This window comes from Panthera onca, chromosome E1, assembly GCF_046562875.1.
Source record: "Panthera onca isolate mPanOnc1 chromosome E1, mPanOnc1 haplotype 2, whole genome shotgun sequence".
Classification (NCBI taxonomy): domain Eukaryota; kingdom Metazoa; phylum Chordata; class Mammalia; order Carnivora; family Felidae; genus Panthera; species Panthera onca.
Window position 1 is genome coordinate 36,406,952 of NC_138352.1, and position 13,274 is coordinate 36,420,225.

The 13,274-nt window shown below is 36.1% G+C and overlaps 1 protein-coding gene across 9 annotated transcripts in view; it reads left to right on the forward strand.

Annotated features, from left to right (window-relative positions):
* NF1 (neurofibromin 1) overlaps window positions 1–13,274 on the forward strand; it is a 247,498-nt gene that overhangs the window by 63,202 nt on the left and 171,022 nt on the right. For all 9 annotated transcript variants that reach the window (XM_060646729.3, XM_060646737.3, XM_060646735.3 and 6 more), the window contains exons 5-8: window positions 2,605–2,711; window positions 10,114–10,181; window positions 10,433–10,508; window positions 11,210–11,367. In XM_060646729.3, the coding sequence (XP_060502712.1) occupies window positions 2,605–2,711; window positions 10,114–10,181; window positions 10,433–10,508; window positions 11,210–11,367 (409 nt within the window). The remainder of the gene's footprint in view (window positions 1–2,604; window positions 2,712–10,113; window positions 10,182–10,432; window positions 10,509–11,209; window positions 11,368–13,274) is intronic.

The window sequence follows — 13,274 nt, forward strand, 5'->3', positions numbered from 1 at the left end:
CTGGGTTAATGACCTGAGCCGAAATTGGACGCTTAACTAACTGAGCCACCAGGGGCCCCTATTTTAAATTTTTAAAATTTACTTGCTTTTGAGAGAGAGAGAAAGAGAGAGAGAGAGAGAGAACGAGAACATGAGTGGGGGAGGGGCAAAGAGCAAGGGAGACACCGAATCTGAAGCAGGCTCCAGACTCCAAGCTGTCAGCTTGAACTCCAGAACTGTGAGGTCATGACCTGAGCCAAAGTTGGATGCTTATCTGACTGAGATACCCAGGTGTCCCTCTTTTATTTCTATATACTTTAAATATCTTTTTGTTGTTATTCAGTTTATCTGGTCTTTCTGGATGCTTTAATGGTAAGTTTTCCATTTCGCTTCTTTTGCTCAAACTACCCTTTGATTTCTGTGTTTCAGAAATGACAATTAAGCTTCAGAAAACACCCCTTTCCTATGGAAATACTGGGCTGTATAAAGAATTAAACTTTTCTTCCATTTTTCACAAATAACCACAAGAGTCAGCTTTTCAAAAGTTGGTGTTGCTGATTTATTAATTTGTGTTTCCTAAGGAATCCTATTCCATATTTCCTAGACTCTTTGCAGCAGCCATGGAATTTTTAGCATGTAAATCAGTATTGAGGACCCTCTTATTCCCAGTGTGAACTGCTAAGCTTTTCTCACCCTGATGATATGAAGAGCGTTAGTGTAAGTGCTTGGAATAGTTTTAATGTTAGCTATACATCCGCAGACTAAAGTGAGTGGAAGAGGAATTTGCGAAGGAAGGAATCGATTGATTTTATATTTAGCAACTGAAGGTTTAGTATGGTGAGTAATGCCAGTTTAAGATTGCATTAAAATGGTTACAATCCCAGTTAATACTATAAATAAGATTTTGTAGTATTTGTGCTTTTTCACCATCTCCCTGCAGTTACAAACATTAGTAATTCCATTTATCTGCTTACATTTTGATATCTATTAATTGAAATAATGAATATGCCTCATTAGGGAGCACAATTCAATAGATTGACAATGTCAGCTTTTGAAAAGCTGACTTCTATGGTTGTTAGTGAAAAATGGAGGAGAAATTTTTATTAAGACTTATGTGAATTTTTTTATCAGTTTAAAAATATCTATATTTGTTGAGTGTTAAATTTTTCTACATTTGTGATAACTTCATATTTAAGGGAAATTTTGGGGGTTTAGAAAGATTCTTGCCTTTATAGGAATAAGTTCGTGAAGGAAGGACATTAATCAAATAATCACATAAATACACACACAGATTGTGAAAATTGCAAGGACTAAAGGCTTACTCATTTTTTCAATACAAAGTAAATGTATCTTATAAATGTAGATAAAATATCATTCATGTTTCTTTTTTAAAATTTTAATTTATTTTTTTAAAATTTATATCCAAGGTAGTTAGCATATAGTGCAACAATGATTTCAGGAGTAGATTCCTTAATGCCCCTTCCCCATTTAGCCCATCCCCCCTCCCACACCCCCCTCCAGTAACCCTCTATATGTTCTCCGTATTTATGAGTCTCTTCTGTTTTTTCCCCCTCCCAGTTTTTATGTTATTTTTGTTTCCCTTCTCTTATGTTCATCTGTTCTGTCTCTTAAAGTCCTCATATGAGTGAAGTCATATGATATTTGTCTTTCTCTGACAAATTTCACTTAGCGTAATACCCTCTAGTTCCATCCACGTAGTTGTGAATGGCAAGATTTCATTATGATTGCTGAGTAATACTCTGTTGTATGTATGTATGTGTATATATATATATGTGTGTGTGTGTATACATATATATATATACACATATATATACACACACACACACACACATATATATATATATGTATATGTATATACACACACACACCACATCTTCTTTATCCGTTCATCCATCGATGGACATTTGGGCTCTACATATTTCGCTATTGTTGATAGTGCCCATGTTTCTGAAGTTTAGCTGATGTGATCAGAAGTTAATAAAATTTATTTTATAATTTAAAATTTGAATTAAAAAATTTTTGTTAAAGAAAAATTTCAAAAATACACCTAACACAGAGAATAGTATTTCAAATACCTAGGCATCTTTGCTTCACCAGTTATCCACATGCTATGATTTTTTTAAAAATAAAAATTATATGTATTTAAGGTATACAATGTGGTGATTTGGTTTGGTATATACACAGTGAAGCCTATGGTTTCTTTCATCATATCCCTTGAATTAATTATGTACCTTTAAATTTTATAAGAAATATTTAATGTTGGGGTGCCTGGGTGGCTCAGTTGGTTGATGTCTGACTTCAGCTCAGGTCATGATCTCATAGGTTGTGGGTTTGAACCCCGCATCGGGTTCTGTGCTGACAGCTTAGAGCCTCGCCTGCTTCCAGTTCTGTCTCCCTCTCTCTCTGCCCTGTCCCTGCTCATGCTCTGTCTCTCTCTCTCTCTCAAAAATAACTAAACATTTAAAAAAAATAATAACTATTTGTTGTCTTATTTTTGTATGTATATTTTCTCTTACAAATTTATCATTGGGGTGAGAAGAATCTGTTCAGTTCAGAATTTTAGACTTTCCTTAAGATAAATTATTTTTGGTTTTTACTTTTCAGGTTACAGGAATTGACTGTTTGTTCAGAAGACAATGTTGATGTTCATGATATAGAATTGTTACAGTATATCAATGTGGATTGTGCAAAATTAAAACGACTCCTAAAGGGTAAGTGTAGATGTATATCTGAAACTAAACACTGTCGGTGAAAAGCCAGTGTTTTGAATGTACAGGTTTTTTGTACTAACTGTGTTGAACTGGAACATCAAAGTGGATTTGATACTGCACATATCCTTGTGAAATGGACAATAATGCTTAATGGTTCAAAAATTTTTGAGCCTTTGAAAACAAAAAAAAATGCGTATCTTAATTCTTGGCAATGGAAAGTTTTGTTCAATCATAATTTTTGCTTTAACAAAGAGAGCATAAAGGTGCTGTTACTTAATTTTTCTAGAATTTCATTACTTAAGGATAGCCATAGGTTATCGAAATTACCTGTTTAGCTGTTATAGTGCTAAAAGCAGGTAGTTTAGCAGGATATCAAAGTGTCATTACAGAATGGAACCAGAAGATTGTGATCTTATGACAAGAGGAAGAATTGCGTCAGGAATCTCATTTCTGACATTTGTGTTTTCAGATCTTTTAATGACTTTCTGACTTTATAGCACTATCAAGTCTCTTATCTTTCCAGTGCCTTTTGCTTCCTTGTGCATTTCAGTTATAGTCCCTGAGGATTACATCTGAAGTTATATCCATGGGGATATCACAATACTTAATATGTGATTTTGAAGCTTTGGGCAATGCTTTGTGTGATTATGTTGATGAAAATAAACAGTCACAAGGAATTGAGAGAATTTTTGTGGGAAACCTGAAAGTTAATATAAATCAAATATCAATGAGCATTATTAATAAACTGAGTATAAATACCTAAATTCATTTCACACAAATTGTTTTTAGTTTTCTGTGATATTGAATCCTGTCTAATTTAAATGCAAAACTTTATAGTATATGATTCAACTTTTTAATTTTACTTTGTGTATTAAGGAATTATGAAAAATGTTTCTAGTGTCTGACATAAAAGAAGATTTAGTTATATTAACTTTGAAAACCTCAGCAGTTCTGCAGTGTCATTATCAAAACACTTTGCTTATAATTTTTTCTTTCTTTCTTTTTTTTTTTTTTTCTGAGAGACAGAGAGCACAAGTTGGGGAGGGGCAGAGAGAGAGGGAGACACAGAATCTGAAGCAGGGTCCAGGCTCTGAGCCATCAGCACAGAGCCTGATGTGGGACTCCAACCCATGAACTGAGATCAAGACCTGAGCCAAAGTCGGGTGCTCAAACCACTGAGCCACCTAGGCGCCCCAGTGATAGTTTTCTTAACATTTGTTTTAAACTCAATAACTGGTTCACCAGAGATTTAAAAAGGCTATATCTATATAGATCAATACTGTAAGGCTCTGTTCTATCTCTATTACCAATTTTAGGTCATTACTATTATAAAACCAAGCAACAATTAAATCACTTTCAGTAACTTTAATAAAGAAAGAAAAATGGATCATTTTAGCTTTTATGTTAAGTGTGTAGCAGTTGTTTTAGACTATAATAAACCACAAATCAATTCACAGTTGAAATTTTAAGATCTTAGTATCTATCAGTAAGCATTAAGAAGTTAAGGATGATAAAATTTAGAGATTTTCTTTCCATATAAAATTTCAGAAGTATATGTGGTTTTGTGGTTTTTTATAACTGTTTAGGGACATTTCAGAAATAATCTAGGGGACAACTGGGTGGCTCAGTCGGTTAAGTATCCAACTTCGGCACAGGTCATGATCTCGTGGTTTGTGAGTTCAAGCCCCAAGTGGGGCTCTGTGCTGATAGCATGGAGCCTGCTTGGAGTTCGTTCTCTCTCCCTCTCCCTTCTCCCTTCTCCCTTCTCCCTTCTCCCTTCTCCCTTCTCCCTTCTCCCTTCTCCCTTCTCCCTTCTCCCTTCTCCCTTCTCCCTTCTCCCTTCTCCCTTCTCCCTTCTCCCTTCTCCCTTCTCCCTTCTCCCTTCTCCCTTCTCCCTTCTCCCTCCCTCTCCTCCCTCTCCTCCCTCTCCTTCCTTCCTCTCCCTCCTCCCTCCCTCTCTCCTTTCTCCCTCTTAGTCTCTCTGCCCTTCCCCCACTTGTGTGTGTGCACGTGCATTCTTTCTCTCAAAAGAAATGAATAAACTTTATGAAAAAATTTTTTTAAAAAAAGATATCTAGATCTGGTTGTCCAGGAGTAGGTATTTGTTTAAAACCTCAGGTTTCATAGAGATGTTTAATCTGTAATAATTAATTTAAATGGTTCTCCATATTCAAATAAGAGAAACTAATTGTGTGAATAAATGACTCTTTTTATTGTGGTAAGTCATCCCCATTGGAATACAGCCCCCTCGTGAACATAAATTTAGGGTTTAACTGATAAATGTGTAAACTATAAAAAAAACAACAACCAATGTTAAATAGGCAGCAAAAGATGGCTCTAGGTGACAATGGTGAAAGGACTGGAAACTTCCTGTAATATGAATAGTAAAATTAGTAATGTGGTTTTTTTTTTGTTCAGTTTTTTTAGTGTTTATTTTTGAGAGAGAGAGAGAGAGTGCGAGCAGGGGAGGGGCAGAGAGAGATGGAGACACAGAATCCAAAACAGGCTACAGGCTACAGGCTCTGAGCTGTCAGCGCAGAGCCTGACATGGGGCTCGAACCCATGAACCTTGAGATCATGACCAGAACCTAAGTCAGACATTACGTAACTGACTGGGCCACCCAGGCGCCTCAGTAATGTGTTTTAAATTCACTCCAACAGCATTTGTTGAGAAATTGTGTGCAAGAAACCATGCTAAGTGCTAGGTTTACAAAGATTAATAAAACATCTGTCTATATGGAGTTCATGACCTGGTTTATGAGGGAAATACATTATCAAAGTATTTGCAAAGTAAGGTGCCAAACACAAATAGGTGAGCATAACATGAGGGAAGAGGTATGTGTTTGGGGGTGGGAGCTGTTAAGAGGAAAAGCGCAAGATAGGGAGGTGTAAGAGTAGGCCAGATCGTATTAATAAAGGCATGGTGATGTTTATTCCATGTTCAGCATGGGCCACATATCATCCTATGCAGTTTAATGCCTTTTGTCATCAATGCTTACGGTGACCCTATGAAGCAAATAGTATTATCATTCCCTATGTAGATAAGGAAATTGAGGCTTAAGTAACATTTCCAAGGTCAGACAGCTAGTGAGTGGCAGGGTTAGATTCATTTCACATCTGCTCATTTCTAGAACCAAGTGTTACACCATTGTGCTTATGGATTATGTGACTTTATTTTAATGGCCATGGGAAATGATGGAAAAAAAGGTTTAAGGTGGGATCAAGCTTTTATTTTAGATATACCACTTTGCTTGAAATTTGCAGGATGCCTTGGTAGAAGGTTGTATGAGCTTTTGGGACTTGGTCGTATGAGTGAGGAAGAAATGTGAGTGAGAAATGAAGGTAATGCAGGTCTGGATGGAATGGGATAGGGTGGGCATCAATTTGATAATGGTATTTGGGAAGTAGAGTACACAAAATACATAAAATACATCACCTGGCATTTGGTGATTAATTTAGATACATGGGGTTAAAGAGAAGTATCACCAAGTATTACAGAATAAGCTGATTAAAGCAAGAAAGGAGAGGAGAGGTTGATGACAGCATGGAAGGTAGCCAGGAAAATGACAAATTTAGATTGACATTTATTGACTTTGAGGTGTGGGTAGGCTGTCCAGTCAGAAACTTGTAGAACTAGAGTAATAAGACATATACAGAGGCACCTGGGTGGCTCACTCGGTTAAGCGGCCAACTTCGGCTCAAGTCATGATCTCACAGTTCGTGAGTTTGAGCCCCACGTCGGGTTCTTTGCTGACTGTTCGTAGCCTGGAGCCTGCTTCAGATTCTGTGTCGCCTTCTCTCTCTGCCCCTCCCCCATTTGTACTTTGACTCTCTCTCTCTCTCTCTCTCTCTCTCTCTCTCTCTCTCTCAAAATAAGTAAACATAAAAAATTAAAAAAAATATACATTGGAATTGAGAATAGACTACTGTGTACAACACATTCAAGCTGTCGTAAAGGTAAGGTTAACGAACTTGGAAGGCACAAAGGCTCAAGAGTACTGTGAAGTCTACTGCCATCATCTGGAAATCAGAGGAGAGCAAGAGCAAAGAAAGTTGGAGGGATGCATTTTAAAACTGACTTAGAGAGTAAGTCACTCACTCGCAAGTCCAGAAAAATACGACATTTAAATTATATACACAGTTTTATTACTTGAAGACTCATCTCTATCTTAGAAATAAACTTATGTAAATATGGTAAGTACCTGTGTCCCTTCATTAAAAGTCCATAAGGGGCAACAAAAACAAAAATAAACAAGAGAGACTACACCAGATTAAAAGCTTCTGTACAGCAAAGGAAACAGCAACAAAATGAAAAGGCAACCGACTGAATGGGAGAAAAATATTTGCAAATTGCATACTGGGAAAAGTTAATATACAAAATATGTAAAGAACTCATTCAACTCAATAACAAAAAAAAATGTAATTAAAAAGTGGGCCAAGGACCTGAATAGATGTTTTTGTAAAGAAGACGTATAGGTGGCTAACAGGTACATGAAAGGATGTTCAGCATCACTAATATCAAGAAAATGCAAATCAAAACCACGCTGAGATATCTCCTCACATCTCTTAGAATGGCTTTTATCAGAACAACAAGAAATAGTAAGTGTTGGTGAGGATGTGAAGAGGAAATCCTTGTACACTGTGGGTGGGAAGGGAAGTCAGTGCAGCTGCCATGCAAAACAGTATGGAGGTGCCTCAGAAAGTTCAAGGTAGAACTACAATATGATCCAGCAATTCTGCTTCTGGTTATTTATCCAAAGAAAATTAAAACATTGACTTGAGGACATATATGCACCCCATGTTCATTGCACTATTATCTTATACTAGGGAAGATAGATACAGAAACAACTTAAGTATCCATTGACTGATGAATTGATGAAGAAGATATATATATATATATATATATATATATATATATATATATATATTTAAAATGTACATATGTTTATATATTTATATAAAATATAGTATATATAAATATGTAAAATATAAAATATGCTTTTATATTTATATATAAAATATTAAAATGTTTACATATGTTACACATATAATATATAAGGTGGAATATATATATTATATATATTGAAATTGAATGTTATTCAGCCATAAAAAAGAAGGAAATCTTACCATTTGTGACAACACGAATGGACCCTAAGGGAATTATGCTAAGAGAAAGACAAATACCATACAGTCTCATTATATGTGGAATCTTTAAAAACAAAACAAAACCAAAAACAACCAAATTCATAGATACAGAGAACAGATTAAGATTGGTGGCTGCCAGAAGTGGGGGAAAGGGTCGGGGTGACGGGCAAATGATTTAAGGTGGTTAAAAAGTACAAACTTCCAGTTATAAAATAAAAAGCCATGGGGATGTAATGTACAGCACGGTGACTGTAGTTAATTGCGTATTTGAAGGTTGCTAAGAGAGTAGACCTTAAAAGTTCTCATCACAAGAAAAAAATTGTATAACTATGTATGGTGAGGGATGTTAACTAGACTTGTTGTGACCATTTTACAGTATCTACAAATACTGATCATTATGTTGTATACCTAAAACTAGTATAATGTTGTTTGTCAATTATACCTCAATTAAAACAAAGTCCATAGGTGGAGTTCTCTGCCAAGGGACTGTTACCAGTAAAATAGTTTATAGAAGGCTCATCTTTTCCCTGTATAAATCTTTTTGTAGATGTGGACAACATTTTGATGGAAGAGAAAGTATCTAAGATATTCATATGGAGAAATGTTTAGTCTTATTTTAAAAATGCAGTCTACTATTTTGAACAATCACTTGAGCAAAATAAAAACAAATATGTTAAATGATGAAAAGGATGTGCAGGTGACAGGTTGGCAGTATTTATCAAGAGTCTTAAAAAATATTCATCTCCTCAACCAGGCAGTTCTACTTCTAGATCTTATCCTAAAAAAAAAAAAAAAAAAAAAATTAATATGGAAAAGATTTGGACATAAAGTGTTTATTGGGGTGCCTGGGTGGCTCAGTCGGTTCGGTGCCTGACTTGGTTTCAGCTCAGGTCCATCCTGGGGTCGTGGACTTGGACCCCTGTGACGGGCTCCTTGCTGGGTGTGGAGCCTGCTTAGGATTCTGTTTCTCCCTCTGCCCCTCTACCCCGCTCGTGCTCTCTCTCTCTCTCTCTCAAATTAAAAAAAAAAAAGTGTTATTAGTGAGATATTGGAAATATCTTTTTTTTATTTTTAATTTTTTTCTTTTTTGAAAGAGAGCGTGTGTGCAAGTGGGGAAGGAGCAGAGGGGGAGAGAGAAAAATCCCAAGTAGTCTCCAAGCTCAGCATGAGGCCTAACGCGGGCTCAATCCCATGATCCTGGGGTCATGACCAAGCCTCGAGTCAGACACTTAACCGACTGAGCTACCCAGGTGCCCCAGTATTGGAAATACCTTAAACATATAATTGGAAAACGTTTAAATAACTTTACCCATCGACTTAAATATCCTGAAAGACAGACTATGGCTTTGAAACCCAATTCAATAATTTATTAGATCTGTAACCTCAGAAACACAATTTGCTCATCTGTAATATCTGAAAATGTTAAGATTTTGGAAGAATTAAGTGTATTAGATTGAAAATATCTGACACGTTGTAACTGTTAAGTAATAGTTACTATCATACTTAGATCGTCAAATATATGTATGAGGAATTATTAACGATATGGGAAAAATTTGGGATACTATGTGAAATGAAGAAAACAGGTTTGATTTAGCTTTTAGTGTTACATATGCACTCAAAAATGGATGGAAGAAAGTTTACCAGACTGTTAACTGTGATTCTGAACGGTAGAAGCATGGATGATATTTTAAATTCCCCTTAGATTGTTGTGTAGTTTTTGAATTTTCTACAATGACACGTGTTTTATACTTAATCAGTTATTAAAAACAAAAGAAAAAAGCAATCTTTGAAATTCAGGGCATATTTGCTTTTCATTGAATTTTGTCTTCAGTGGACATAGCCAGTGATGTTTTTGGTTTATATTAATTGTCTTTATCTTCACATTGCTTACAAATAATACTGGAACATGGGGCACCTGGGTGTCTCAGTTGGTTAAGCGCCTGACTTGAGCTCAGGTCATGATCTCACAGTTTGTGGGCTTGAGCCCCACATCAGGCTCACTGCTGTCAGCACAGAGCTGGTTTCTGATCCTCTGTCCTCCCTCACCTCCCTCCATACCTCCCCCTCATGTGCATGTGCTTGCTCTCTCTCTCAGAAATAAATGAATACTAAAAACAAATAGTACTGGGACAAAAGTTTGTATGTAAAAGGAGTGTTGGGTGTTTTTGTTTTTGTTTTTCTTTACTAGTAGCTCTGAATTGTATTTGTGTTAACTAATTAATTTTAAGTTAATTAAAAAAAAATTTTTTTTTTCCAGAAACAGCATTTAAATTTAAAGCCCTAAAGAAGGTTGCACAGTTAGCAGTTATAAATAGCCTGGAAAAAGTAAGTTATGACCTCCTTGACATTAAAGTTTTGTTAAATTTTGGTTGTAAATGTTGCTGTCTTTACTATTTTGAGTCAAAAGTCATGACTTCAGTGGTAGTTTCACGTTAATATTTAGGAGGAATGCTTTGCAGTATTCTTATGAAGGAAATAAGAGTTTGTAATATAATTGAGGTTGTAGGACATTTTATTTACTGTACCATGAAAATATCCCTGTTTTCATATAAAAACATATGTTTTGTTATTTGTAGGCATTTTGGAACTGGGTAGAAAATTATCCAGATGAATTTACAAAGCTGTACCAGATTCCACAGACTGATATGGCTGGTAAGGATAAGAGTGACTTATGTTTTAAACTCTTACTTATGAGGTAAAAACCTACCACTTTCAAGGTCATTTTTGTTAAGGTGCTTTTATATCTTGTCCCCTGATATCAAATAGGAAATAGTATTTTTCTCTTACATTTCAAAATGACCTTCAATCCTTTTCCTTTCCTTTGAGCAAATACTAAAAAAGGTTTGGAATGAAGCCCTAATCTCTAATTAGAGTTGTGGATAGAATATTTGATGGCTCTTCTTTATAGAGAAAGCCCTTTTTTTGTGCGCTGAAGCTTTATTTTGTATTTAGGGAGATGTGTATAAAGTGGTAACATCCTTCCCTAGAATTCTTGAGACACAGCTGTGAGGCAGAGAATACAGACTCCCGGAGAGCTTTGATGATTCCTTTTGGGAAGCCATCCAGTCTTTGTTTCTTGCGTACATCGCACTTTGCGTAAGGCCCTGCGCATTGAGACTAAACACAAGTTTGGCCATTTGACCTTTTCTAGGGTGGATCAAGATAGCTCTTTTAATACAGACAATGTAATATTTCTTGTCTGCTTCCCTGAATGAATTTAATTGTTTATGTGAACTTCCAAGTTTATCTTTTAAAAATGTGGCATTTGGGTTTTTGGTTAGTGCTGGCTTTTAATTTAATGCCAGAGATTTTCTTCTCATCTAGTAATATCATTGAATTGTATTTCCCCATAGAGTGTGCAGAAAAACTGTTTGACTTGGTGGATGGTTTTGCCGAAAGCACCAAGCGTAAAGCAGCGGTTTGGCCACTGCAAATCATTCTCCTTATCTTGTGTCCAGAAATCATTCAGGATATCTCCAAGGATGTGGTTGATGAAAACAACATGAATAAGGTGAGCAGGGCAAAATCATTTCTATTATGTCCAGATGTCAACTAGCTTATTTTAACTAAGGTGTATGTATCGCTTTGGGCTTAGCATTCTGTAAGCACTGCATTTCAGGGGACCGTTTCTAATTATGATCATTTTAGGTCTCTTTGTTCACTGGCCTTGACAGAGACATACTCATACCTAAATTTATTTGGAGGGAAGATAAATGATACCACTCAATTAAAAAGTTAAGACAGTTCTTTAGTGGGGTGCCTTGGTGGCTAAGTTGGTTAAACTTCTGACTGTGGCTCAGGTCATGATCTCACAGTCTGTGAGTTTGAGCCTAGCATCAGGCTCTGTGCTGACAGCTCCCTGTCTCTCTGCCTCTCACCCGCTCCCTTTCTCTCTCTCTCTCTCTCTCTCTCTCTCTCTCTGACCCTTACCCGCTCACACTTTGTCTCTCTCTCTCTCTCTTTCTCAAAAGTAAATAAACATGAAAAAAATAAAAAAATAAAATACAACAGTTCTTTAGTTCCATTTTTTTATCAGAGAAGACTGATACTTCTGTCAGTGTTAAACATAGTTTTTCTAATAATCATTGCACGGGTTGCCCTGTTAGAGTTCATCGGTTTTGTGTTGTGTTATTTGCATGTGCTTAGGTGTGTACCTACTTGGTGCTAATGAAATTGTCTAATAATTCATTTTAGATATTTTCAAACAGTTTTCATAGCATTTTACGAGGAAGGTAGGATGCCACATATGCCATCTGTAATGAAATTGGTACTATAAGAACTGCTAATTTTAAGGGGCTCTTGTAATTTTTAAAAATAGAGCAGGGGGTTAATCGTATTTTATTAGTTTTGGCAATACATTTTTTGTTTTTTGCCACTTTGGGAGAAATACTCTTAGCTGAATAAACATAAAATGGGCTCCCACATGACTTGCCTGTGGATGTAGATGTTCAGAATCAGCTGAATGATTCAATACTTTGTAGAAATACCAGGTAGGGAACTTATGCATTAGGTGGCTAAATAAGCGAACTTCGGTAATCCTTTAGTCTTTGATGCTATGGTACTCCACTTAGGTCTGTGTCCTCAGTTTTCCATTGGGAGGACACCATTTTTCATGCTAGGTTGTTGTGGAGCATGTCCGAAGAGTAGTTTTGGGGGATTTCTGTTTATTGGGAAAATAGAGGTAAAAAGCTACTATAAATTCAGTACTCCTTTTAAGCGAATTTATATTTGAATAATCACAGCTACATCTTTGCAGATGTTTGCTTTATTTGTGTATCTTACATGACTTTCTCATTTTCCATTGAATTGTTTGTTCTTTATTGATCTGTAAGGTGTTTTTTTTATTTTGAGAGAGAGAGAGAGAGAGGGCTCAAATGAGCGAGGGTCAGTGAGAGAGAGAGAGAGAGAGAGAGAGAGAGAGAGAAAGCAGGGCTCATCAGAAAGCAGGGCTTGTGTTCACCTGAAGCAGGGCTCGATCTCACCTGATGTGGGACTCGAACTCACAAACCATGATATCATGACCTGAGCCACTGAGGCACCTGAGATACTTAATGACTGAGCCACCCAGGCACCCTGTAAGTTGTGTGTTGTCTGTACACTTTTACTTAATTTCTCTTTTTAAACTTCGTTTATGGTTTTTTGTTTGTTTCATTTGGTTTTTGCTGTTTAGGTATTTAAAATTTGTCTGTAGTCATCTCTGTCTTTTTGTCTCTTAGCTTTTTTGGTCAGACTGCTCCTACCCAAGATTTTACTTATTCATTTTATTGAGATAAAATTCACATACCATAAATATACTCTTTTAAAGCCTACAATTCAGTAGTTTTTAGCATATACAAAAAGTTGTGCAACCATCACCACTAATACCAGAACATTTCTATCATCCCAGAAAGAAGCCTTATACCTGTTAGCAATCACTTC